The following is a 27,707-nucleotide window of genomic DNA, read 5'->3' as shown; positions in this document are numbered from 1 at the left end:
TTTTGTTTGACATCCCATTGTTTTGGTGATTTAATTTGAATGGAAACTCACAAAGTTCAATTTTTCTTTTTGAGACGGAGTCTTCTCTTTGGCCCAGGCTGGAGTGCAGTGATGTGATCTCGGCTCCATCTCCCAGGTTCAAGCAATTCTCCCACCTCAGTCTCCTGAATAGCTGGGACAGGTGTGCACCATTGTGCCCAGCTAATTTTTGTATTTTTAGCAGAGACGGTTTTTGCCATGTTAGCCAGGCTGGTCTTGAACTGACCTCAAGTGATCCACCTGTCCTGGCCTCCCAAAGTGCTGGGATTACAGGCATGAGCCACTGCGCACAACCTCATTGAAAATTTCTCAATACCAGACCGCAGTGTTCTTTGGGGCAGAGACATTCTGTCAGTGTGCTCTTTTTCCAAAGTATCCCCTGCTATCAATTTTTTCCTTGAACCAAGTCTTGACAGGAAACAAATCTGCTGTGTTATTGCTTTCTAGAGAACTGGACCAGCAAACATGGCCTTTAGTGGTTAATCTCATCTGTGCCAAAATTTAGTCACTACCACAGAGTGAAATTTGGTGTTTAAATAACGTTCAGAGGAAATGTGGTTGGAGTGTAGTAACTTGAATAGTGTTGTGCATGGAAAACAGGTCATTCTGAGTGAAACTGTTTATGTCCAATCAGTTCCTGAGTCAGCATCCCACTGGTTTGAAAATCTGTAGCTAATCTGGTAATGTCCTTAATTTCCTCCTGCCTGTCAGTATTTCAAAGTGTTCATTTAGTTTCTTTTATCTTTATAATAACAATGACTACCATCTTTGAAAGTTCTGTTTAAGAAATGCTTGATGGGCAATGCAGGTTAGTAACTCCAGGTCTGCGTGGCCTAGGCAGGTGAGATGGACAATTGCCTCACTACAGAAGCTTTTTATCATCAAACTCTTAGTGATGGCAAGCTATATAGATGGTTGATGACTGGTTAGAAAATCATCTGGAATTTAGCCAGTTAAGCTACAGAAGTGGCTGGTGTTTCTAATTTTTTTTCACAGTGGAAAAATTGTTTTGCTTTTTCTGATAAAGCCACTAGGTATATCTAAAGAACAACCTCGGGCCGGACATGGTGCCTCAGGCCTGTAATCCCAACACTGGGAGACGGAAGCGGGTGGATCACAAGGTCAAGAGTTCGAGACCAGCCTGGCCAACACAGTGAACCCCCATCTTTACTAAGAATACAAATTTTTTTGTTCTGAGATGGAGTCTCGCTCTGTCTCTCAGGCTGGAGTGCAGTGGCTCGATCTCAGCTCCCTGCAACCTCTACTTCCTGGGTTCAAGCGATTTTCCTGCCTCAGCCTCCCGAGTAGCTGGGACTACAGGCATGTGCCACCGCACCTGGCTTAAGAATACAAAATTTAGCTGGGCATGGTGGCGTGTGCCTGTTATCACAGCTACTCAGGAGGCTGAGGGAGGAGAATCGCTTGAACGCAGGAGGCAGAAGTTGCAGTGAGCTGAGATCATGCCACTGCACTCCAGCCTGGGCGACCAGGCAACCAACCAACCTCAGGATGAACGATGCTTTGGAAATAATGCAATGTGTGACCTTGAGGACATTTTGGCTTATAAATCCGTTTTTTAAAGTAGTTTTTCTCCTTTAAAATGGTGATCGTAGTAACAAGCACAGAGTTGTACTAATTAGTTGACTAGTATCTATGGAAAGTACTAGACATTCCCAAGTTTTCCAATTCTGGATTAAGAGAGGCAGGCTTTATGAAAGAGATAACACTGACTACTCAAAGACTTTCTTTTATTAGTACGTGGGCTGGGATTGATGGGAAGGGATAGATGTAGTGGGCAACCATGGTTAGCATCGGATGCCCATCCCAATGGCCATGAATGTGCCAAAGGTGCCGCCACTCTGCATCATGGTTTTCCCAATGCCGCCCATCAGCTCTCGACCCCGCATTCCGATCCTGAGGAGGAAACCAAGATGGGGCTATTTGGTAACAAAAATACCAGAAAAAGTATTAACTGCTCCTTTCCAATGTTTTGCTAACACTAGTCTAGCAACCGCTACATCTCATTTTCCACTTACTGGATATTACCTCTTACTACCTGGGGTAGGTAATGAGAAGGAAAAAGATTCATCTGGGTCTCCAGGGAATTCTTCTAGTGGCTGTCGAACTAACTGCCTTCAGTTTGTGGAAGGCAGCAGATGCAGTGTAAAATACATAGGCAGAGAAACCAGTTTTTTGGACTGGTGTTGCCTGCAGGTTAAATAAGACCCAATAAAGACATCTGTCTTTTAGTTTCTTGGTGTTAATGATTTTGGAATAAGGTTGGGGTTCAAGAGCCACCTCTGCAATTTACACGTAGTGTGAAGTGTAAAATGGGCATCTCAATATTATTTACAGGATTTTGAAAACTACAATATTTAGCACAGTGCTTAACATAGAGTAAGTGCTCGGTAAATGGTAATTTACAATCTGGAGATATAGCAATAACAGCTTCTAAATGTGAAAATGACTTTCAGAGTGTAAAGTTTGACTGCTTTATCTCTGTTGTATCCTGTATCCAGAATAGTAAAACCGTTAAACAAGTTTCTTTCCTCATGCGCAATTGGAAATAAAAATAAAAGCAACAGTAGTAACCAGTTACTGAGCACTTAATATGTGCCAGATTCTGTGCAAAGTGTGCTGATCGAATTTTTAGAACTCTATAAGGTAGACGCTACTGTCTTCATTCTACACTTAAGGAAACCCAGTCTCCAACTTGCCTAAAGTCACCGAACCAGTAAGAAAAGGGCCAGAAAGCATTTTGACTCTAAAGCTCAAATTCTTAAGCACTGACCCTTCCAACCTGACCTTTCAGACTGAAGGTGGTTTGGAATGAGTCTGGCTCGCCATGGGACAGAGAGGGACGTCTAAAGGATTAGGAGGCTGTGTTCAGGCTCCAGACCGAATGGGGTAGGGCCGGAAAATCTGGTTGTCCTACCCAGAGATCACCGCCCGCGCCCCTCACCTGAGACAGGAAAAGGTGCCGAAGAGCGCCCCGGCCGCCATGCCCACGGCGCAACCCATCACGAAGCCCATCTTGACGCGGTCGAAGCAGCTTGGCTGGGACTGTCCGTAGGGACCCACGGCCACCGGCATCTGCGGGGGATAGGAAAGTGTGGGCCCAGGCGCTGGCCCAAGAGTCGGGCGGGGACGGAGGCGGCAGGCGGGAAGTGGGCCCAAGGGCTCGGGGGAAGTCAGGGAAGGAAAATCCATGGGTAACCCGACTCCAACACCCTCTTCGCGTTCCGACCCCGCGTCGCCCTGCGCCTACCTCACCTCGCTCGCGGCCTCGGTCGCTCAGCTCTACGTCTCTCACGGAAAACGACGGGGAGGGCGCTCGAGGCCCGATGAATCGCTTCCGGATCGCCGGGAAGCACTTCCGGGAGTCTGGGGCCCAGGACTGCAGCCACTTCGGAAGGTGGGCTCTGCCAGCGGGACCATGCTGCTCCGAGCCGCTTGGAGGCGGGCGGCAGTGGCGGTGACAGCGGCTCCAGGGCCGAAGCCTGCGGCGCCCACTCGGGGGCTGCGCCTGCGCGGTACGCTCGGGTCCCGCTCTCCCGGAGGCGCGGACCTGTCCCCTCCGCGCGGCGACGCAACTGAATATTCCGGAGCCTTCCTGTCCACCCTGCTGCTCAGACTCTCTGACCCTTTCTCTCAAACGACACATCTCTCAAACTTTCTTAGGCGGGTCCCCGAACGGTTGACTCCGACGCACCAGCCCTCGCACCCTGCGCGACAGGCCCCCAGAGCCATGGAGGCGCGTCCCTCAGACCGCTCCTGGCCAAGTTACAGATGCTGCTCTGGGCTCCCGTGCAGACCGTTAGCTTCGGTCAGAAGGGGCTGCACCTACTCTGGGTCCACGTTCCTTCTAAATGGCTTCGCCCTTTACAGTCTTCCTCCCTAGGAGACCATTTGAGTATCACCTCAACAGCCCCTCCAGGAACCCTCTCTCCCTCTCCTTTACCTCCTTTTACAGCGTGTCAGGTATCTTCTGCTGTTTTCTTTCCATTGAGATTCGACTCCAGCATCCCTTACACTTAACTCACCCCCAGCCAGATTTTTCCTTCTGCCCTTTGGATGCCATGCGTTCATAGTTGCCTTCGGTCTTACTTGGCCACTCGTTCCATTTTTTGTCAGTTGGAGACCATGCTCCTCAGTCTGCTGTTACCGCAGATACAACCGCTGCCCCGGAGGCGGGACCAGTGCTGCGACCTCTCTATATGGATGTACAAGCTACAACTCCTCTGGTAAGGATGGAGCTTTTCCCAAGGCTGCTTATTAGGAAGTAAATGATGGGCGTGACCACGCAAAGCAATGGCTGAATCCCTGGAGAAGTGAGAGCCATGAAGGTGTGCTGGAAAAAGCACTGAGCCAGGAGTCAGGAGGCTTAAATTTGAGGCCACTGGCAGTGGCTTTACTACTCACCAGCAATTAACCTTGGTCAGATCACTTCAGCGCAGGCTCTGGAATGAGCGGAACCACCACTTAGTAACTGTGTGAACTTGGACAAGTTTTAAATGGGTTAAAAGACTAATGCAAGTTTTCACCAATGTTTAACAAGGGGTATTTGCCTAGGCCCTGTCCTGTCCCAGCCCCTTGTAGATCACATTGCCTGGCGGGAATGGAAACACCAGCAGAAACAGATGTCGGAACAAGGCAGTGTTTGTAGACTACCTGAGGGGAGGCAGAACGATCTGAGTTGGGATGGGTTGTGAGTGGGAGTGTATTAGGTTGATAGTTGGTGGGTAGTTTTGTGGGAACAAGAATGTTTGAGGCCTCTTCTAGGCAGTGCCTGAGGGGTTGAGAGTGTCCTGAGGCAGGGTGGGCAGATCTGAGCGGTGGAATGGGACCTAAATTGACGATGGGCTCAAGGAAAATGATCTGTTCTGTTGTGCTCAGGACCCCCGGGTGCTTGATGCCATGCTCCCTTACCTAATCAACTACTATGGGAACCCACACTCCCGGACACATGCATATGGCTGGGAGAGTGAGGCAGCCATGGAACGTGCTCGCCAGGTTAGTACACAGGAGTCTAGGAAGTCCTGCTCGCCAGGTTAGTACACAGGAGGCTAGGAGGTTCTAAGGTCAGACAGGGGCAGTGGCCTGTGGGAGGCATTTCCTTCTTGGTAGGTGTGCATGGAGGTAGAAATGGTTTTGGATTCTTTCTGGAAGAGATTCAGAGAGCAGCCTTGGAGTTTGACTGCAGGCATTTGATAAGTTCCCATATTTCCTGGCTAAATGACTTGGGCAAGTTATCTAATTTCTCTAAGCCTTATTTTCCTCACATTTAAAACGGAGATTCTACTCTGTAGGGTTACTGGGTGGGTTAAATAAGACCATGTTGGTAAAGTGTTTATTAACACAACACCGATAAGAAGTACTATAAGTAGTAAGGGCTCAATAGTTCTTTTTTTTTTTTCTTATTTTTTAAGAGATGGAGTTTTCACATGTGTTGCCCAGGTTGTAGTGCAGTGGTGTGCGATCTTGGCTCACTGCAACCTCTGCCTCCCAGGTTCAAGTGATTCTCCTGCCTCAGCCTCCCAAGTAACAGGTATTACAGGCACATGCCACCACACCTAGCTAATGTTTTTGTATTTTTATTTATTTATTTATTATTATTATTTTTTGAGACAGAGTTTTGCTCTTGTTGCCCAGGCTGCAGTGCAGTGGCATAATCTTGGCTCACTGCAACCTCCGCCTCCCAGGTTCAAGCAGTTCTCCTACCTCAGCCTCCCAAGTAACTGGGATTACAGGCATGCGCCACCACGCCTGGGGAATTTTGTATTTTTAGTAGAGATGGGGTTTCTCCATGTTGGTCAGGCTGGTCTTGAACTCCTGACCTCAGGTGATCCACCCATCTCGGCCTCCCAGAGTGCTGGGATTACAGGCGTGAGCCACCATGCCCGGCCTAATATTTTTGTGTTCTTAGTAGAAATGGAGTTTCACCATGTTGACCAGGTTGGTCTCGAACTCCTGACCTCAGGTGATCTTTCCACCTTGGCTTTCCAAAGTGCTGGGGTTACAGGGGTGACCCACCACACCTGGCCAATAGTTAATTAAAAAAAAAAAAATTATTAGTTTGCATTGGGCTGGAAAAGAGCCTGGGATCTGGGATATAACTAGAATTTGATTCTAATAGGTGCAGAGCTTCATCCAGGGCAATTTGGTGAATGCAGTGGAGCTCTTCTTGCTCCAGGGCTGTCCCACCTGTGTCTGCAGCTCTATTTCTGCCTGAGGAACTGATGTTATATATCTCTGTTTCTTGACTTGCAGCAAGTAGCATCTCTGATTGGAGCAGATCCTCGTGAGATCATTTTTACTAGTGGTGCTACTGAATCCAACAACATAGCAATTAAGGTAAGAGAAGGGAACCAGAGGGCATATGTGGGCTTTCCTGACCTGGGAGATAGTGTCCGTCCACATCATTTGGACTCGTATATGTATTTCACAGCCACCCATCCCCACCCTATTGTGAAGAGACGCTTACACTCTTTCTGATTTGTTGCTTCCTTTAACTCTTTGCAGTCTACTCTTTAAGTCTTTGCTTCTGTTGGTCTGAGTTGAGTGAGGTAATTGGATAGCAAAGGAGGTGGCCCTCAGGCCATTAACCACTTGTTTTTTTGTCTGGCAGATACTTCAGAGAGTGGATAATGGTGATTGAACCTTTTCTCCATTCTTTTTTTTTTTTTTGAGAGAGAGTCTCACTCTCTTGCCAGGCTGGAGAGCAGTGGCACAATCTCGGCTCACTGCAACCTCCGCCTCCCAGGTTCAAGTGATTCTCCTGCCTCAGCCTCCCGAGTAGCTGGCACTACAGGCGCCCGCCACCATGCCCAACTAATTTTTGTATTTTTAGTAGAGACAGGGTTTCACCATGTTGGCCAGAATGGTCTCAATCTCTTGACCTCATGATCCACCTGTCTCGGCCTCCCAAAGTGCTGGGATTACAGGTGTGAGTCACCATGCCCAGCTTTTCTCCATTCTTTTTATCTAGTAACAACAAGTTATATGTGTGATTTCAAGGCTGCCCTCCTCTCAGCCTTCCTTTTTCTTTCTAATGAGATCTATTTGCAACAAGTTCCTCTTGTTTCTTTAGATATCTCCATTTTGAAGTGCTTGTCTTTGTGGTGCCCTCCGCAGGCATTCACATGGTCACCCATTCTGGGATCAGTCATTTTGTCCTTGGTACATAAAAGATTTTGGTGCTATGCAAGGAAAATGATACTTTTAGTAGTCATGTTGGTGTTTCATAGAACATAATCACATTTCACTGGGCCTGGTTGCCATGATTACTTGAGTAAATGCCAAGGCTCTGATAAACTGTGGCTTGCTGTAGTTTGAACTCTGGCTCCACTCGGTCTTATCTTTGTCTTTGAACTGTGCTTCCAGCATTGGTTTATTTGACCTTGGCCTGTATGTAGGAGGCCTAGGACAGGCTTCAGGGTCATCAGCACTCTGCCTGATCATGTTAGCAGGAAGACGTCTTTCCTTGGGACTGCAGAGACCACAGAGTCAGGGTGAAGTTTCCTCCAAAGGTGGAGATGATTTCTGAAATGGAGAGCATTTTCAAAACTTTGAAAATATTTTCTTTGGAAGTCTCCATAGATTCCAAACCTACAGGTCAAGGATCGCTAAGAGTTCCTATGGTGGTGTTTCTTTTAATCTCCATAATTGTTAAGAGTAAAATAATCTGTAAGTTATTAAAGAAATCTACGTCATGGATAACTGTGATAAAATAAGGTGTGTGGGTGGTGAAATGTCATCTAAATGAAATTTTTATAAACAGCTGTAACATTTTGAACTACCATCACCATCCCACAACCATTTTTTTTTTTTTTTTTGAGACAGAGTCTTGCTCTGTCGCCCAGGCTGGAGTGCAGGCGCATGATCTCGGCTCACTGCAAGCTCTGCCTCTTGGGTTCATGCCATTCTCCTGCCTTAGCCTCCTGAGTAGCTGGGACTATAGGCGCCTGCCATCATGCCCGGCTAATTTTTTGTATTTTTAGTAGAGATGGGGTTTCACCATGTTAACCAGGATGGTCTCGATCTCCTGACCTCGTGATCCTCCCGCCTTGGCCTCCCAAAGTGCCCCACAACCATTTTTACATTACTGATGTAAATACTTTTTGGGATAAAATAGAGTATAAATCAATTATACATGTTTCTCATTTATGTTCTTTGTCCTCATGAACAGACCATTTTTACATAGTTATAATTTTGGCCTATATGTTTTAATATTCTGCTTTTATTTTATTTATTTATTTATTTATTTATTTTTTAAAAAGCCAGGGTCTTGGCCGGGCCCAGTGGCTCACACCTATAATCCGAGCACTTTGGGAGGCTGAGATGGGCAGATCACCTGAGGTCAGGAGTTCGAGACAGGCCTGACCAACATGGTAAAACCCCATCTCTACTAAAAATGCAAAAACTAGCCAGGTGTGACAGCGCACGCCTGTGATTCCAGCTACTTGTGAGGCTGAGGCAGGAGAATCCCTTGAACCCAGCAGGCGAAGGTTGCGGTGGGCTGAAATGGCGCCACTGTACTGTATCCTGGGCAACAAGAGTGAAACTCTGTCTCAAAAAAAAAAAAAAAAAAAGACACGGTCTTACTCTGTCACCTAGGCTTGGGTGCAGTGGCACAATCACAGCTCACTGGAGCCTTGAACTCCTGGACTCAAGCGATCCTCTCATCTTAGCCTCACAAGTAGCTAGGCTTACAGGCGTGTACTAGCGTGCCTGGCTAATTTTGTTATTTTAATTTTTGTAAAGACGGAGGTCTCACTATGTTGCCCAGGCTGGTCTTGAACTCCTGGGCTCACGTGATCCTCCTGGCTTTGCCTCCCAAAGTTCTGCGATTATTCCCTTGAGCCACTGCACCTGGCTTTGTATTCTGCTGTTAAAGGTAATGTTCTTTTATAAGCTCTGGGGGGAGATGCACATTTTCTTTTAAGTTTTTAGTTTTTGAAAAATAATTCTGTCACATGGTGTGTTTTTTTAAAACCAATGGAAAAATTTTAAATGAAGTGTAGGCATTGGGTCACACCTGTAATCGTAGCACTTTGGGAGGCCGAGGCAGGCAGGTTGTCTGAGCTCTGGAGTTCGAGACCACCCTGGGCAACATGGGAAAACCCCATCTCTACTAAAAAATACAAAAAAATAGCCAGGTGTGGTGACCATAATCCCAGCTACTTGGGAGGCTGAGACACAAGAATTGCTTGAACTCGAGAGGCAGAGTTGCAGTGAGCTGAGATCATGCCACTGCACTCCAGCCTGGGTGACAGAATGAGACCGTCTCAAAAAAAAAAAAAAATAAAATAAAATAAAATGAAGTGTAAATCTTCCTCTCCTTCCCCGAGGACCCCGATCCCTGATCCTGTTCTACAAAGTTGATACTATTAATTCTTTTTTTTTTTTTCTTTTTCAAGGGAGAGTCTCGCTGTGTCACCCAGGCTGGAGTGCAGTGACGTACGTAATCTTGGCTCACTGCAACTTCTGCCTCCAGGGTTCGAGTGATTCTCCTGCTTTATCCTCCCAAGTAGCTGGGATTACAGGAGCCTGCTACCACGCCCAGCTAATTTTTGTATTTTCAGTAGAGACAGGGTTTCACCATGTTGACCAGGCTGGTCTCGAACTTCTGACCTCAGGTGATCCACCTACCTCAGTCTGCCAAAGTGCTGGGATTACAGGTGTGAACCACCGCTCCTGGCTCTTTTTTTTTTTTTTCCCCTTTTTTCTGTTTTTTAAGACAGAGTCTTGATCTCACCTAGGCTGGAATGCAGTAGCCAGATCTCAGCTCAAGGCAGCCTTGACCTCCTTGGCTCAGGTGATCCCCCTGAGTAGCTGGGACTACATGCCAGGCTATTTTTTTTTTTTTTTTTCAGTATAGATGAAGTCTCACTATGTTGCCCAGGCTGGTCTTGAACTCCTGAGCTCAAGTGATCCTACCACCTTAGCCTCCCAAAGTGGTGGGAGTACAGGCATTGACTACCACTACATCCAGCCCCCTTTTTTTCTTCTTCTTTTTTTTTTTGAGACAAAGTCTCACTCGTCGTCCAGGCCTGGGTGCATTGGCTCGATCTCGGCTCACTGCAAGCTCCACTTCCCGGGTTCACGCCATTCTCCTGCCTTAGCCTCCCAAGTAGCTGGGACTACAGGCCCCCGCCAGCATGCCTGGCTAATTTTTTGTATTTTTAGTGGAGACGAGTTTCACTGTGTTAGCCAGAATGGTCTCCATCTCCTGACCTCGCCATCTGCCCACCTCGGCCTCCCAAAGTGCTGGGATTACAGGCGTGCGCCACCGCGCCTGGTCTCTATTTTCTTTTTTCTTTTTTTAAAATTAATTAATTTACGGCCGGACGCGGTGGCTCAAGCCTGTAATCCCAGCACTTTGGGAGGCCGAGACGGGCGGATCACGAGGTCAGGAGATCGAGACCATCCTGGCTAACACGGTGAAACCCCGTCTCTACTAAAAATACAAAAAAATTAGCCGGGCGAGGTGGCGGGCGCCTGTAGTCCCAGCTACTCCGGAGGCTGAGGCAGGAGAATGGCGTAAACCCGGGAGGCGGAGCTTGCAGTGAGCTGAGATCTGGCCACTGCACTCCAGTCGGGGCGACAGAGCGAGACTCCGCCTCAAAAAAAAAAAAAAAAAATTAATTAATTTATTTATTTTGAGATGGAGTCTCACTCTGTCACCCAGGTTGGAGTGCAGGGGTGTGATCTCGGCTCACTACAACCTCTGCCTCCCAGGTTCAAGCAATTCTCCTGCCTCAGCTTCCTGAGTAGCTGGGATTACAGGTGTGTGCCACCACACCTCACTAATCTTTGTATTTTTATTTATATTTATTTATTTATTGAGACAGAGTCTCGCTCTGTCGCCCAGGCTGGAGTGCAGTGGCTGGATCTCAGCTCATTGCAAGCTCCGCCTCGTGGGTTTACGCCATTCTCCTGCCTCAGCCTCCCAAGTAGCTGGGACTACAGGCGCCCACCACCTCGCCTGGCTGGTTTTTTTGTATTTCTTAGTAGAGACAGGGTTTCACCGTGTTAGCCAGGATGGTCTCGATCTCTTGACCTCGTGATCTGCCTGTCTCGGCCTCCCAAAGTGCTGGGATTACAGGCTTGAGCCACTGCGCCCAGCCTATTTATTTTTTGAGACAGAGTTTCACTCTTGTTGCCCAGGCTGAAGTACAATGGCGCAACCTCGGCTCACTGCAGCCTCTGACTCCTGGGTACAAGCGATTCTCCTGCCTCAGCCTCCAGAGTATCTGGGATTACAGGCATTTACTACCACACCTGGCTAATTTTTGTATGTTTTTTAAGTAGAGACAGGGTTTCTCCATGTTGATCAGGCTGGTCTCGAACTCCCGACCTCAGGTAATCTGCCCTTCTCAGCCTCCCAAAGGGCTGGGGTTACAGGTGTGAGCCACCGCACCCGGCCATTTTTGTATTTTTAGTAGAGACGGGGTTCCACCATGTTCGTCAGGCTGGTCTGAAACTCCTGATCTCGTGATTGATTGCCTGCCTCAGCCTCCCAAAGTGGTGGGATTACAGGCATGAGCCACCGCACCTGGCGTCCTTTTTTTTTTTTTTTTTTTTTGAGACAGTCTCACTCCGTTGCCCAGGCTGGAGTACAATAGCACTCTTGGCTCACTGCAGCCTCCACCTCCTGGTTTCAAGTGATTCCCCTCCCTCAGCCTCCTGAGGAGTTGGGATTATAGGTGCGTGCCACCGGGCCTGACTTATTTTTTTATTTTTAGTAGAGTTGGAGTTTCCACATGTTGGCCAGGCTGGTCTCAAACTCCTGACCTTAGGTGATCCACCCGTCTCGGCCTCCCAAAGTGCTGGGATTACAGGCGTGAGGCACTGCACCTGGCCACTGTTTTTTTCTTAAATGAGATAAATGGTTTTTTTAGTTTCTTGTAATAGTTGAAATTCCAGAAATTTTTTAATGTACCTTTATTGTTTCTTCTGATATTAACAGTAATACCTACTTATGACTTTGTTTACTGTTATATCACTGGCACCTAGAAAATTACTTGGGATACTGGAGGTGCTAAATATTGGTTGAATGAATGAATCATAAATTCCAATAATATAGAGAACTCTAAATACATTTTCACTGTTAATTTGCTGTATATTTCTCCAGATTTTTAAATACCTACGTTAATCTGTGTGCTATTATTATTTTAATAGATTTTATTTTTTATAGCAGTTTTAGGTTCACAGCAAAATTGAAAGGAAGGTACAGAAATTTCCTATATATGCCCTGCCCCCAGGTATGCATAACCTTCTGCCATTATTAGCATCTTCCATCAAGTGGTACATTTGTTCCAATTGACGACCTGGTATGGATACATCATTATCACCCAAAGTCCATAGCTTACATTAGGAATCACTGGTGGTGTACATTCTGTGGGTTTGGACAAATGTGATTTATTCTAGTGAATTACTGAACTTGAGCGGGCTTCAGGAAGCCCTGAATTTGTATTTGACTGGGCAGAAGTATGGGTAGCTTGAGACCCCTGGGACTTATGTCTGGTATCTGAACTAGGGGCAGTCTTATGTGATTGAGCCCTTAATCCATGGGGTTTTCACTAAGTCTGCAGAGTTAGCCTCAGAATTGAATTAAAGGATACTCAGTTGGTATGAAAGAACTGGTGTTGGAGCATACTGTTCTTGCCCATTTTTCCTTTACAAATGATGTTGAAGTCATTGCTGTCTCTTTGAGTATGTTCTCCTTCCATCTATCACCACCAATTTCTAGGGGGTGGCCCGATTCTACAGGTCACGGAAAAAGCACTTGATCACCACCCAGACAGAACACAAATGTGTCTTGGACTCCTGCCGTTCACTGGAAGCTGAGGGCTTTCAGGTCACCTACCTCCCAGTGCAGAAGAGTGGGATCATTGACCTAAAGGTAGGAGTGGCTATTGGCAGGAGGAGCAAAAATGGAGGAACTTGGCTTCACCTTGTAAATTTCTCTTTTGGGCCCTAGCTGGAGCTTGAAGGAATAGATCTAACAGTTAGGATGAAGTTTAGAGAAATGGGCCTGGCAGAGAATGCGATCATGTTCCCCTTGAGTGTGTACTGTCCTCCTTTTCTCTGGAGGACTTGTTTCTTTTTCTTTTCTTTTTTTTTTTTGAGATGGAGTATCACTCTTTTGCCCAGGCTAGAGTGCAGCTCACTACAAGCTCCGCCTCTTGGGTTCACACCATTATCCTGCCTCAGCCTCCCAAGTAGCTGGGATTGCAGGCGCCCACCGCCATGCCCAGCTAATTTTTTGTATTTTTAGTAGAGACAGGGTTTCACCGTGTTAGCCAGGATGGTGTCGATTTCCTGACCTCGTGATCTGCCTGCCTCAGCCTCCCAAAGTGCTGAGATTACAGTCATGAGCCACAGTGCCCGGCCTTCCTTTTTTCTTTTTTTTGAGGCAAAGTCTCGCTCTGTCATCCAGGCTGGATTGCAGTGGTACAATCTCGGCTTACTGTAACTTCCACCTCCTGGGTTTAAGCATTTCTCCTGCCTGAGGCTCCAAAGTAGCTGGGACTACAGGTGTGCACCACCAGGCCCAGCTAATTTTTGTATTTTTAGTAGAGATGGAGTTTCTCCATGTTAACCAGGCTGGTCTTGAACTTCTGACCTCAGGTGATCCACCCCCCTCAGCCTCCCAAAGTGCTGGGATTACAGGCGTGAGCCATTGCACCCAGCCTTGATTAGCTTTTTTTACTAATCATAAGTCTTTGGGAATTCATTCCTTGCTGCATGTGCCAGTAGTTTGTTCCTTTTGATTGATAAGTAGTAGTCCATGTTATGGATGTACCAAAATCATCTGTTGAAGGACATCTGGGTAGTTTCTAGGTTTTTGCTATTGTGAATAAAGTTACTGTGAACATTTATGTAAGATGTTTTGTGAATTTAATTTTCATTTCTCTGGGATAAATGCCCCTGCGTACAGTTACTGGGTTGTATGGTAATTTCATGTTTAGTTTGATGAGCAACAGAAACTGTCAAATTCTTTTCCAAAGTGGTTGTGACATTTACATTCCCACTAACAATGTATGAACCATTCAGAGTCTGTGCATCCTCACCAACATTTTGTGTTGTCACTGTTTTTAGTTAACTATTCAGATAGGTGTGTAGTATAAGACTCCTTTTCGTGACTAAGCTTGCCTATATTCTGATTTAGGAGGACTTTGTTTGCACTATCTAGTCACCTTACTCCTGCATATCCCTAGGAACTAGAGGCTGCTATCCAGCCAGATACTAGCCTGGTCTCAGTCATGACTGTGAACAATGAGATTGGAGTGAAGCAGCCCATTGCAGAAATAGGTGAGTATCATGGCTTATCCCTGATCCCTGCCCACTATGGGGGTCTGTATGATGTAGTAGACTGAGAGCTGTAATACTCTGTGGAGTGTAGTTAGGAAATCAAGTGAAAGAGAGCCTAAGTACTTTGTTCAAGGACATTGTAAGTATCACAGGCAGTATTTGAATCCAGGTCTATTACCATTTTTTTTTTTTTTTTCATTGAGAAAGAGTTGCCTAGGCTGGAATGCAGTGGTGTGATCTCAGCTCCTTACAACCTCCACCCCCTGGGTTCAAATGATCCTCCCGCCTCAGCCTCTCAAGTAGTGGGACTACAGGTGTGCACCATTATGCCTGGCTAATTTTTGTATTTTTAGTAGAGATGGGGTTTTGCCATGTTGGCCAGACTGGTCTCGAACTCCTAACCTCAGGTGATCTGCCCTCATTGGCGTCCCAAAGTGCTGGGATTACAGGCATGAGCCACTGCGCCCCACCAGGTCTAGTACCTTTTATGGTTTTTAATTTTATTGCAGTTGCTGCCAAAACCAACCACAAAACAAAAAAGCCTTCTACCCTTTTTCATTTTAGAACATCTTTTTATTATCCCCATGTAGAGCTCACCCTGTAATTTCTTTAGGCACATTAGCACAAAGATCTCTTAATCTTTTTTTTTTTTTTTTTTAATCAAAAGGGATCTAGAAACTAATCTGACATTTTGAAAGACTGGTGTTAATGAGGTGGTAAGAATCATATGCATGAGAGTATCAGGAGTGTTTTGATCTGGTGTTTTGCCCTTCACCTTTTTTATTCTAAAGAAGGGAAGCTCCTGAGAGACAGAGGGAGGAAGGAGGAAGGGGGAGGAGAGAAGGAAAAGAGGAGGGAGAAGGGGTGGAAGGACGGAGGGGAGGAGTTTAATATTGACAGAGGTCATTTACTATTGTTGGAGATAATTCACAGTGCATTGTGGGACAGTGACAGATGACTTTCCAACATTATGCTGTGGCTCTTCCCCTCTGTTTCCTCAGGGCAGATTTGCAGTTCCAGAAAGGTGTATTTCCATACTGATGCAGCCCAGGCTGTTGGAAAAATCCCACTTAATGTCAATGACATGAAAATTGATCTCATGAGCATCAGTGGTCACAAAATCTACGGTCCCAAAGGTACCAGCCCCTCTAGAGTTCTTTCTGTACCTTCCAGCAAGACCTTTGATAGGGGTTTTTCAGAGTCATTTGGGACTACTGTTGCTCTCAGAGGAAGTTGTACATTCAGAGTCCCTTGTAGAATGCAAATGTCATTTAGCAATAGGCAGAAACACTTGCCTGTTTGTAGACCTTAGCAGTTACTATACATCAGGCCATTCTTTCTTGCTGACTTTAACAAATCCTTAGCAAGCATGTAGATCTTAATTTGGTTGAGGAAAAAGGGGTTTTGTCAAATCAAATTTATCTAGATAGGCCCAGCTATCTTGTTTTCCCCACTATGATGTGCAGAGCAACTATTTGAGTCCTTCATTCCCAGTGTCTTGCTATGGCTCAGGGGAAGATTGCATGGGATTTGACATCTCTTTGTGTTTATTATGATTATGATTTTTTTTTTTTTTTGAGACGGAGTCTCGTTTAGTCGACCAGGCTGGAGTGCAGTGGTACGATCTGGGCTCACTGCAAGCTCCGCCTGCTGGGTTCACGGCATTCTCCTGCCTCAGCCTCCCGAGTAGCTGGGACTACAGGCACCGGCCACTACGCCTAGCTACTTTTTTTGTATTTTTCGTAGAGACGGAGTTTCACCGCATTAGCCAGGATGGTCTCGATCTCCTGACTTCATGATCTGCCCGTCTTGGCCTCCCAAAGTGCTGGGATTACAGGCTTGAGCCACCACACCCAGCTATCTTTGTGTCTATTCTTAGAAGACTTCATAGTCTGTTATCCTGTTAGTCTCTCAGGGATACCTATTTGTTCCCTATGGTCCTATTGGAATGTGTTCAAGCTTGAGTTATGCCTCTTTCCCTTAACCCTAGGGAATAGACTGTTGTCCTCTGTTTTGTGAAGGAAACCATAAAATATCAATATAAAATATAACTCCTCTTTCTCAAGTGAGGGCCTTTTTTGGGTTGATGTCTGTGCTGGTATCCTTTTTGTACCTGCAGGGTGTGTTATCTGGGTGTATACCTTGTGGAAGTAGGTATAATAGCTTCTGGAAGTATGGAAGATGGCTTCTGAGGGTTCCCAGAGGTTGTAAAGAGTGTTTTTTGTGAGCTATTATTTCAAAAAGCTCAATAAGAATTCTGTCTTTTAATAAAATGTTGCTTTTATTGGCTTTTATTGTAGATAAGTCTTTTTGATAAAAACCAATGAACTCAGGCTGGATACCCCATTCTTCATCATGTGCCTATTTCACATTATATGCCTGTGTTAAAACATCTCGTGGGCTGGGCACGGTGGCTCACGCCTATAATCCCAGCACTTTGGGAAGCCAAGGCAGGTGGATCACGAGGTCAGGAGTTCAAGACCAGACTTATCAACATGGTGAAACCTCATCTCTACTAAAAATACAAAAATTAACCGGGTGTGGTGGCGTGTGCCTTTAATCCCAGCTACTCAGGAGACTGAGGCAGGAGAATCGCTTGAACCCAGGAGCTGGAGGTTGCAGTGAGCCGAGATTGCGCCACTGCCTGGGCGACAGGCAAGACTCCCTCTCAAAAACAAAAAAAAATCTTATGTACTCCATAATATATATATCTCCTATGTACTCACAAAAATTAAAAAAAAAAAAAAACACCAATGAACTCATTGATCAGAAGCTCTGATCAACACTTACATGTGTACAGTTATCCCTCATTATCTGACCTCCTGCTTTCCAAGTCCAGAATCTAAATAGATTTAGATAATGTGATAATTCTTCACTGTCCAGACATGGTATTTGAGCACTTGCTGTTTGAATTTGGGAATTGCATAGACTCAGATAGTGTAAGATTCTTGAATTTTTTAAATTGGAGAAATGAAATAATTCTTAATAAATACAGTTTAGTACATTATTTTATTCATTTGTTTTATAGGGACAAGGTCTCACTCTGTCGCTCAGGCTGGAGTGCAGTGGTGCTATCCTACCTTGCTGCAGCTTCAATCTCCTGGGCTCAAGCAACCCTCCTACCCCAGCCTCACCAATAACTAGCACTACAGGTGTGCACCAACACCCTGGCTAATTTTTTTTTCTTTTTTTCTTTTTTTTTTTTTTTGAGACAAAATCTTACGCTGACGCCCAGGCTGAAGTGCAGTGGTATGGTCTTGGCTCACTGCAACCTCTGCCTCCCAGGTTGAAGGGATTCTCCTCCCTCAGCTTCCTGAGTAGCTGGGATTACAGGCCCACCGTGCCCAGTCACACCTGGCTAATTCTTTTTTTTTTTTTGAGACGAAGTCTTGCGCTTGTCCCCCAGGCTGGAGTGCTATGACGAGATCTCGGCTCACTGCAACCTCTGCCTCCCGGGTTCAAGCGATTCTCCTGCCTCAGCCTCCTGAGTAGCTGGGATTACAGGTGCCTGCCACCATGCCTGGCTAATTTTTGTATTTTATTTTATTTTTGAGATGGAGTCTCACTCTGTCACCCAGTCTGGAGTACAGTGGCACCATCTTGGCTCACTGCAAGCTCTGCCTCCAGGGTTCTTGCCATTCTCTTGCCTCAGCGTCCCGAGTGGCTGGGACTACAGGTGCCTGCCATCACGCCCGGCTAATTTTTTTTGTGTGTGTATGTGTTTTTAGTAGAGATAGGGTTTCACTATGTTAGCCAGGATGGTTTCGATCTCCTGACCTCGTGATCCACCCGCCTTGGCCTCCCAAAGTGCTGGGATTACAGGCGTGAGCCACCACGTCTGGCCTAAGTTTTGTATTTTTAGTAGACATGGGGTTTCACTGTGTTGGCCAGGCTGGTCTCGAACTCCTGACCTCAGGTGATCCACCCCCTTCCGCCTCCCAAAGTGCTGGGATTACAGGCGTAATCCCGCTCACGGCCTGATGCCTGGCTAATTTTTAAAACAGTTTTTGTAAAGATAGAGGTTTCACTATGTTACTCAGGCTTGAATTCCTGACCTCAAGCAGCTCTCCTGCCTCAGTCTCCCAAAGTGCTGGGATTACAGGCATGACCCACTGCACCCAGTTTATTTAAAATCTGGTGTCCTTCATAATAAATTTGGAAACCACTGCCTTAATTTTTATAGTACCTCCATTCTCAGCATAAACAGTTTTTCTGTGTGGGAGAGGAACTATCAAGTGCCAATTCTATTCAGAAGCCCTGATTACTTGGTGAACAACTCCGCACGCTCATGCTCATATTTTGGCACAAAATTTCTGTAATTAGGCTTGTTTAGTCACAGGTTATACACATTTTTAAGTTTTTTGTTTTTTGAGTCAAGGTCACTCTGTTGCCCAACCTGGAGTGCAGTGAATGTCACGATCATAGCTCACTGCAGCCTCGACCTCCTAGGCTCACGTGATCCTCCTGCCTTAGCCTCCAGGGTAGCTGGGACTATAAGTGAATGCCACCATGCCCAGCTAAATTTTAATTTTTTTTTTTTTGTAGACACGGTGTCTCACTATGTTTCTCAGGCTTGTCCCAAACTTCTGGTTTCAAGTGATTGTCCTTTCTTGGCCTCCCAGAGTGCTGGGATTATAGTCATGAGCCGCCATGCCTCACCAATTTTTTTTAATTTTAATTTTATTTTGAAAAAGTAATATTCATATGGTTGAAAATTCAAAAACTACAAAAAGTGCACAGACAGCTGGGCGCAGTGGCTCATGCCTGTAATTGCGGCACTTTGGGAGGCCAAGGCGGGCGGATCACGAGGTCAGGAATTTGAGACCAGCCTGGCCGATATGGTGAAACCCCATCTCTGCTAAAAATACCAGATTAGCGATGTGTGGTGGCAGGTGCCTGTAATCCCAGCTAATCAGGAGGCTGAGGCAGGAGAATCACTTGAACCTGGGAGGTAGAGGTTGCAGTGAGCCAAGATCGCGCCATTGCAGTCCAGTCTGGGCAACAGAGCAAGACTCTGTCTCAAAAAAAAAAAAAAGGCACCTGTCACCTCTGTCCTCCAGCTATGCAGTTCCCTTCTGGGGAGATAATTTCTTTTTTTTTTTTTTCTGATTTTCTCTGGTTATGGGGAGGCAATTTCTTGGGTTTTTCTTTTTTTTCTTTTGGTTTTTTTTTTTTTTTTTTTTTGAGACGGAGTTTCGCTCTGTCACCCAGGCTGGAGTGCAGTGGCCGGATCTCAGCTCACTGCAAGCTCCGCCTCCCGGGTTCACGCCATTCTCCTGCCTCAGCCTCCCGAGTAGCTGGGACTACAGGCGCCCGCCACGTCGCCCGGCTAGTTTTTTGTATTTTTAGTAGAGACAGGGTTTCACCATGTTAGCCAGGATGGTCTCGATCTCCTGACCTCGTGATCCGCCCGTCTCGGCCTCCCAAAGTGCTGGGATTACAGGCTTGAGCCACCGCGCCCGGCCTTTCTTGGGTTTTTCTACAATTACCTATGTGTTTACAAACAAGTATATACTTCTCCACCTTTCTTTTTTATCCAGATGATAGCATACTGTACTCACTGTTTTGATCTTGCATTTTTCACCTAATAAAACATCTTTTTTTTTTTTTTTTTTTATTGCGACAGTCTTGCTGTGTCACCCAGGCTGGAGTGCAGTAGTGTAATCTTGGTTCACTGCAACCTCTGGCTCCCAAGTTCAAGCAATTCTCCTGCCTCAGCCTCCTGAGTAGCTGGGATTACAGGCACGTGCCACTACACCCAGCTAATTTTTGTATTTTTAGTAATTACGGGGTTTCACCATGTTGGTCAGGCTGGTCTCGAACTCCTGTCTTCATGATCTGCCCGCCTCAACTGCCCAAAGTGCTGGGATTACAGGTGTGAGCCACCATGTCCGGCCCATAATACATCTTTTTTTTTTTTTGATAATGGAGTTTCACTCTTGTTGCCCAGGCTAGAGTGCAATGGCACCATCTCAGCTCACCACAACCTCCACCTCCCTAATACCTGGGATTGTAGGCATGTGCCACCACGCCCGGCTAATTTTGTATTTTTAGTAGAGACAGGGTTTCTCCATGTTGATTAGGCTGGTCTCGAACTCCCGACCTCAGGTGATCCGCCCGCCTCGGCCTCCCAAAGTGCTGGTATTACAGGCTGAGTAATACCAGCCTGTAATGGCTGAGCCACTGCGCCCGGCCAATATATATCTTTTTAAAGCTAAAGCTAAAGTACAGACTTTATTTGAATTTCACCAGTTTTCTAACAATGTATCTTGGAGATTTTATGGTATCAGTTCAGAACAAGCTTCCTCTTTTTTTTTTGGAGACAGAGTCTTGCTCCGTCACCCAGGCTGGAGTGCAGTGGCATGATCTCAGCCCACTACAGCCTCTACCGCCTGGGTTCATCTCGTGTCTGAACCTCCCGAGTAGCTGGGATTACAGGCGCCTGCTACCATGCTTGGCTAATCTTTGTATTTTTAGTAGAGACAGGGTTTCACCATGTTGACCAGACTGGTTTCGAACTTCTGACCTCAGGTGATCTGCCCACCTTGGCCTCCCAAAGTTGGGATTATAGGTGTGAACCACCACACCCGGCCTTCTTATTCTTTTATACACCTGCTTGGTAGTTCATTGTATGGACATGTCATAATTTATTTGACCATTACCTGATGATGGACATCTAAGTTGTTTCCAGTCTTTTTGCTATTATGAGTAATACTGTAATGTATGATGGCATTTCATATAGCATAGGGAGCTACTTTAAACCATTTTGATCATTACTCCTTCTGGCATTTATCTTCCAGATGTTAAATAATTTTCTAAATACTATGCTTTTACTGCTGTTTCTTATTTTCCTTAAAATTTTTTATTTAGAAAAATTTCATGCTTACAGAAAAGTTGAGATAATATTTTGATCCCTTTGGAAAGATATATTTTGTTTTATCTACTTTTCTCTCTTTTTTTGTAACAAACTTTGTTTCCCAGGGGTTGGTGCCATCTACATCCGTCGCCGGCCCCGTGTGCGTGTGGAGGCCCTGCAGAGTGGAGGGGGGCAGGAGCGGGGTATGCGGTCTGGGACAGTGCCCACACCCTTAGTGGTGGGGCTGGGGGCTGCGTGTGAGGTGGCACAGCAAGAGATGGAGGTATGGGGAGAGCAGTTCCCTCCCACAACTTCTTCCCCTGTGCTGGGTCTCCTATTTAGAGGCTTCTCAGCATGACTGAGGCAGATTTCAGCGGGGAGAGAAGGCTTAAGAAAACTCTTCCTTGTCCTGGTGCTGCCTACCTTGTTCTGAGGGAGGCATTATGAGCTCCAAAACCCATGGCCTTTTAGTAGTTATCAGCTCATTTATTTCTGGATAAGTAAATGAACCCTTTGTCCAGTTATCAAGTGCCTTTTGCATACCAGGCACTATGCTCAGTACTGGAGATACAGTGTTCTCCATGAGTACATAGGATGATAGGTGGGGCTGATACATAGTCACTTCCGATTATAGGAGAAGGGTTTCTCAAACTATGTCTTTCTGAGCTGGTTGATGGTTTTTGCCTAATCCTTCCCTCCCTGCTCTTTAGTATGACCACAAGCGGATCTCAAAGTTAGCAGAGCGGCTGATACAGAATATAATGAAGAGTCTTCCAGATGTGGTGATGAATGGGGACCCTGAGCACCATTATCCCGGTATGGACTTGCTCTTTCTATCCTCATTCTGGTAGAGGCTGAGACTCTGAGACCTGTCTCACAGTATTTCTTTCCTACAGGCTGTATCAACCTCTCCTTTGCATATGTGGAAGGGGAGAGTCTGCTGATGGCATTGAAGGACGTTGCCTTATCCTCAGGGAGGTGAGCTGGACAGCATAGACAGGGCCTGCGGCAGGGCCACTTAGAAGAGTCATATAGGCTATTAAGCTTCCCAGTGTGGAGATGATAGGCATAAGACCTCTTGATTAAGGGTAAAGGTCATTTTGTAAGTGCCTCTTTTTTTTTGGTTGGCTGGGTAGCTGGGTACAGACTGAAGTTTACCACCCTAGGAAGGCTTCCTGGGGTAGAATTTTGTGCCTTTTATGATCCCAGGGGATGTATGTATCTGTTCTGGGGTAACACTAGCAGTTCTGTTACAGACCTCCAGATTTGAAGATGCTCCAAAGGCCACTAAGTGTTTAGCTGCCCTTCAGGCTGGTGCAGATGGTGTATTGTGTCCTGGGGAAGTGAGCACATGGTCCTCTGCTGCCTCTTCTTGTCAAACCCATGTGGTATCATGCTGTCACACTTTGCCAGTGTCCTTGTTCAAGGAAGTCATCCACCATGGGGGCCAGAGGAGCTAGGTTCACACATCTAGGATGTGCAGGGTAGCATCAGGTCCTTTAGTTCTGCCAGATTAGAAGGTCTCTTGTTTTTTCCAGGGTATGACTCCAGGGCCCTGGGGGATGGGAACAAGACTGAGGGTTTGTGACTAAAAGCAGATATGGATGATGAAGTGAACAAGGCTCGTGTCTCTCTCCTCAGTGCCTGCACCTCTGCATCCCTGGAGCCCTCTTATGTCCTCAGAGCAATTGGCACTGATGAGGATTTAGCGCACTCTTCTATCAGGTCAGTGAGTTGAGCTGCAACATTTATGAAAGGCATTCTCTTACATTTTTCATTTCCTATTACAGTTTTTTTCTTTTTCCACCCCGAAGTTTTTCTCAATCTAGTTCTCCTTATCTCTTCTCATAACCTTGTGAAAGTTTATAGAGCAGTGGTTCTCAGACTTCATTGAGTATCACCTGGGAAGTTTGTGAAATATGATATCTGAGTCCCACATTCAGATATTCGGATTCACTAGGTCTGGGGGAGGAGTAGAAAACATCTCAGGTCATTTTAATGTGGGTGATCCGTAGACCATGTTCTTTTTTTTTTTTTTTTTTGAGACAGTCTTACTCTGTCACCCAGGCTGGAATGCAGTGGCATGATCTCAGCTCACTGAAATCCCCGCCTTCCAGGTTCAAGCAATTCTCCTGCCTCAGCCTCCTGAGTAGCTGGGACTACAGACATGTGCCACCAGACACAGCTAATTTTTATATTTTTAGTAGAGACGGGGTTTCACCATGTTGGCCAGGCTGGTCTCAAACTCCCGACCTCATGTGATCTACCCGCCTCGGCCTCTCAAAGTGTTGGAATTACAGGCGTGATCCACCATGCTTGGCCGATCTGTATACCATGTTCTGAGAAACTCTGCCCTAAAGGAAGGACCATGTTCTTCTCTCTGTATATTTTGCGTTGTAGATCTTTAGTGAGTATTTGCGGAATGAATTTATCCTAGTGCCAGAGCTCTGATGGGGAGCCATTCTCCTGTGCCTTTTTTCAGGTTTGGAATTGGCCGCTTCACTACGGAGGAGGAAGTGGACTACACAGTGGAGAAATGCATTCAGCATGTGAAGCGTCTTCGAGAAATGAGGTATACCTACTGTATCAGAGCCCCTCTGGAAGAAACTATTGCTGTCTCCCCTCTTGTCCTTAGGCTATGTGTTTACACTGCCAATATCAAAGTTCAAGAGTACTTGGATTTTAGGATTTAGAGATTCCACAAAGCAAGAAAGTGGATCTTCTTGGCTACTTGCCTTCACAATGAGAAAGTGTTTTTAAAAACTAAAGAACTAGGCCAGGCGCGGTGGCTCACGCCTGTAATCCCAACACTTTGGGAGGCTGGCCAAGGTGGGCAGGTCACCTGAGGTCAGAAGTTTGAGACGAGCCTGATCAACATGGAGAAACCCCGTCGCTACTAAAATACAGAAAAATTAGCCGGGTGTGGTGGCATATCCCTATAATCCCAGCTACTTGGGGAGCTGAGGCGGGAGAATCGCTTCAACCTGGGAGGGGGAGGTTGCGGTGAGCCAAGATTACGCCATTGCACTCCAGCCTGAGCAACAAGAGCCAAACTCTATCTCAAAATAATAATAATAATAAAATAAAGAACTAGATGAATACAGGTAATGCAGATAGTATTTTTTTTTTTTTTTTTTTCCTGAGATAAGTTCTTGCTGTCATCCAGGCTGGAGTGCAGTGGCACAATCACACCTCACTGCAACTTGCACCTCCCAAGTTCAAGTGATCCTCCCACCTCAGCCTCCCAAGTAGCTGGTACTACAGGCATGTGCCACCATGCCTGGCTCGTTTTTGTATTTTTTGTAGAGACGGAGTTTTGCTGTGTTGCCTAGGCTGGTCTCAAACTCCTGGGCTCAAGCAGTCCTCCTGCCTTGGCTTCCCAAAGTGCTGGGATTACAGGCACAAGCCACTGCACCTGGCCCAGGTAGTATTCTTCATTATGATTATTATTATCTTTAGAGAAAGTGTCTCATTCTGTCACCCCAGCTGGAGCACAGTGGCACAGTTGTAGCTCACTGTAACTTTGGACACTTGGGCTCAAGTTATCCTCCTGCCTCAGACTCCCAAGTAGCTAGGACTACAGTTGTGTGCCCCCACACCTAGCTAATTTTAAAAATATATTTTTTGTGGCCGGACACGGTGGCTCATGCCTGTAATCCCAGCATTTTGGGAGGCCAAGAAGGGCGGATTGTGAGCTCAGGAGATTGAGACCATCCTGGCTAACATGGTGAAACCCCGTCTCTACTAAAAATACAAAAAACTTAGCCAGGTGTGGTGGCAGGCACCTGTAGTCCCAGCTACTCAGAAGACTGAGGCAGGAGAATGGCATGAACCCAGGAGGTGGAGCTTGCAGTGAGCTGAGATCGTGCCACTGCACTCCAGCCTGGGCGACAGAGTGAGACTCCGTCTCAAAAAAAAAAAAAAAAAAAAAAATATATATATATAATATATATATATATAGTAGAGATGGGGGTCTCACTGTTTTTTTCAGGGTGGTCTCGAACTCCTGGGATCAAGCCATCCTCCTGCCTTGGCCTCCCAAAGTGCTGGGATTACAGGCATAAGCCACTGTGCCCAGTCCCTCATTATTTTTACGGATAGTATTTCTTTTCTTTTTTTTTTTTTTTTTTTTTTGAGACTGAGTCTCACTCTGTCGCCCAGGCTGGAGTGCAGTGGCCGGATCTCAGCTCACTGCAAGCTCTGCCTCCCGGGTTTTTTTACGCCATTCTCCTGCCTCAGCCTCCCAAGTAGCTGGGACTACAGGCGCCCGCCACCTCGCCCAGCTAGTTTTTTGTATTTTCTAGTAGAGACGGGGTTTCACCGTGTTAACCAGGATGGTGTCGATCTCCTGACCTCGTGATCCGCCCGTCTCGGCCTCCCAAAGCAGTAGAAATGCTCCCAAAGGCATTTCTACTGACTACACGGCCAGCAAAGACTTTTATTTCCTATCTATGTGGCTTCAGCATCTGTGCCCTATGCCTTCTGACCCTTTACAAACTGAATGCAGCCTGGTCCCCATTAGCTCTCAGAGTTTTATTTTGTGAGCCTATAATAATAAGTGGCCTTCCCTAAAGAGGAAGGACAGAAGGAGATGGCTAACTTTAAGGGCCATGGAAAATCTCATGAATAGAAAGGCATTCTGGGAATGTTTAGTGTAAAGGAGAGGGACATGTCAAGAATATAATGAAATTTGATAAAATTACCTGGTAAAATCTAAACCATAAAATCCCATATTCATAGCACACTGAAGTAATATCTGGTCTGGAAACATTATCCAAGATATCCAGGCTTCTGCTTGGGGATTGATCAGAGCTTGGCAGAGATTTCTTAGCAGCAGCTTTTGTGTGAGATGGGTTGCTCAGGTCTAAGATCCAAGGAATTCTTTTGGATATTGGAAGCACAGGCCAACTCTGGGGAGATGAAGCTGGCAAGAACTGGGTAAGGGCACAGCATACCAAGATAATTTAGGGTTAAGCTCCACCTCTAACTGGGAACTAGAACAAAACCAAGAAGCAAGTGCTGAAAACCTGGTAATATGTGGTGGGCTGAAACTAGCTGCCTATACATGTCATTTGAAGTGAGGCTGAAACTAGATGCTTATACAAGTCTCAGGGGTCTTGGTTCCTCCAAGGGAAACCATGGCCATAAGCCTCTTACAAGTGGAGGCCGGGCGCGGTGGCTCAAGCCTGTAATCCCAGCACTTTGGGAGGCCGAGACGGGCGGATCACGAGGTCAGGAGATCGAGACCATCCTGGCTAACATGGTGAAACCCCGTCTCTACTAAAAATACAAAAAACTAGCCGGGCGAAGTGGCGGGCGCCTGTAGTCCCAGCTACTCGGGAGGCTGAGGCAGGAGAATGGCATAAACCCGGGAGGCGGAGCTTGCAGTGAGCTGAGATCCGGCCACCGCACTCCAGTCTGGGCGGCAGAGCGAGACTCCGTCTCAAAAAAAAAAAAAAAAAAAAACAAGTGGGATGAGAGCTTCAGGAATATGACCATGTTTGGTGTCCATTGGCTCAGGGCCCCACTGCAGTTGAGCCTGAGGAACCTAGTTATTCTTGTTTGTTGGCAGTTGGGGAGAGCTCTCAGGAGAGCTGACAAGGACTTACAAGGAGCTGGGAAAGACTTGTTAACCACCTGTGTTAGGGTCTACCAGGGCAAGAGGCAGAGGACAGACAGGTACGGAAGGAGGCAAGCCATTGCTCAGGGTCTTGGTGCCAATGTTGTCCACTTCCTATCTAAGTCCTCACTCATTTAATGCCTCTTCTCTTTGGCAGCCCTCTCTGGGAGATGGTTCAGGATGGCATTGACCTCAAGAGCATCAAGTGGACCCAACACTAGAAGAATAGGGCCCTGACTTTGTGCTGGTCTGGCCCCTCCTGCCTCACCAACCCATGCACAACCAGACACCTTGTTATGCCTAGTGGATGCTCCAGATTGGTATAGACCAGTTGACTTCAGCATCAGTCCACCTCTATGACAGAAACACAAGGAAACGTCTTTCCCTAGCTTCAGCTTCTTGGGTGTGGAGCACTCCCCATTTCTTCTCAGGTCTTACAGTGTGTGGACATTTTCATCCTGAAGCCATAGAGACATTTGTTATCATATTGCTGCTTGACACATCTGTGCTCTTGGTGAGGAGAGCAAGAGGAACCAGAAGTCTCTGGTCAGGGACCATGATGCTCTACATGGACATTTGAGTCTTCGTCTTCTGCTGCTGCTCGGCTGGACCAGCTTCTTTAACAGCAAGCATAATCCACTTCAATTTAATATTTTCTGTAGCTCCAAAGGGTATCTCTTCATATTGACTGCAGTCAGACGGAACGGACAGTTTCTTAGAGGGCTTGTCTCCTTTCTACCCTTGTCCTCTTTCCTTTCCTTTGACCTAATGGAGCTGGAAATATGCCTATGACTCCACCAGTTATTCTAATAATTTGTTTCCTTGAAAATTGTTAATTTCAAGACTGGAAAAATAAACTCACCTTCTATTTAC

The 27,707-nt window shown here is 46.3% G+C and overlaps 2 protein-coding genes across 5 annotated transcripts; one reads left to right on the top strand and one right to left on the bottom strand.

Moving 5' to 3' along the window:
* Window positions 1–1,766: 1,766 nt before the first annotated feature.
* Window positions 1,767–3,486, bottom strand: ROMO1 (reactive oxygen species modulator 1). Of its 2 annotated transcripts, none has more exons than XM_033186273.1 (3): window positions 3,313–3,486; window positions 3,002–3,132; window positions 1,767–1,953 (listed from the first exon to the last, which is right to left on the bottom strand). In XM_033186273.1, exons 2-3 carry the CDS (start codon window positions 3,130–3,132, stop codon window positions 1,845–1,847), a joined length of 240 nt encoding a protein of 79 aa, XP_033042164.1. In that variant the 5' UTR covers window positions 3,313–3,486; the 3' UTR covers window positions 1,767–1,844. The 2 variants fall into 2 exon arrangements, with proteins under 2 accessions (XP_033042164.1, XP_033042163.1); XM_033186272.1 differs by having other exon boundaries at window positions 3,308–3,443.
* On the top strand, window positions 3,132–27,707 carry NFS1 (NFS1 cysteine desulfurase). 3 transcript variants are annotated; one of them, XM_033186259.1, is made up of 13 exons: window positions 3,132–3,572; window positions 4,174–4,283; window positions 4,936–5,052; window positions 6,310–6,393; window positions 12,794–12,946; window positions 14,265–14,358; window positions 15,360–15,494; window positions 21,340–21,497; window positions 21,925–22,030; window positions 22,111–22,192; window positions 22,856–22,939; window positions 23,697–23,786; window positions 26,992–27,706. In XM_033186259.1, the coding sequence occupies exons 1-13, from the start codon at window positions 3,248–3,250 to the stop codon at window positions 27,053–27,055; spliced, it is 1,602 nt and encodes a 533-aa protein (XP_033042150.1). In that variant the 5' UTR covers window positions 3,132–3,247; the 3' UTR covers window positions 27,056–27,706. The 3 variants fall into 3 exon arrangements, with proteins under 3 accessions (XP_033042150.1, XP_033042151.1, XP_033042152.1); XM_033186261.1 differs by having other exon boundaries at window positions 3,338–3,454; window positions 26,992–27,707; XM_033186260.1 differs by lacking the exons at window positions 23,697–23,786; window positions 26,992–27,706 and having other exon boundaries at window positions 22,753–22,878.

This window comes from Trachypithecus francoisi, unplaced genomic scaffold (genome assembly GCF_009764315.1).
Source record: "Trachypithecus francoisi isolate TF-2019V2 unplaced genomic scaffold, Tfra_2.0 Lachesis_group21, whole genome shotgun sequence".
In the NCBI taxonomy this organism is placed as follows: Eukaryota; Metazoa; Chordata; class Mammalia; order Primates; family Cercopithecidae; genus Trachypithecus; species Trachypithecus francoisi.
Note: the sequence above shows the minus strand (reverse complement) of the source record. Positions and strands in the feature narration are given on the sequence as shown.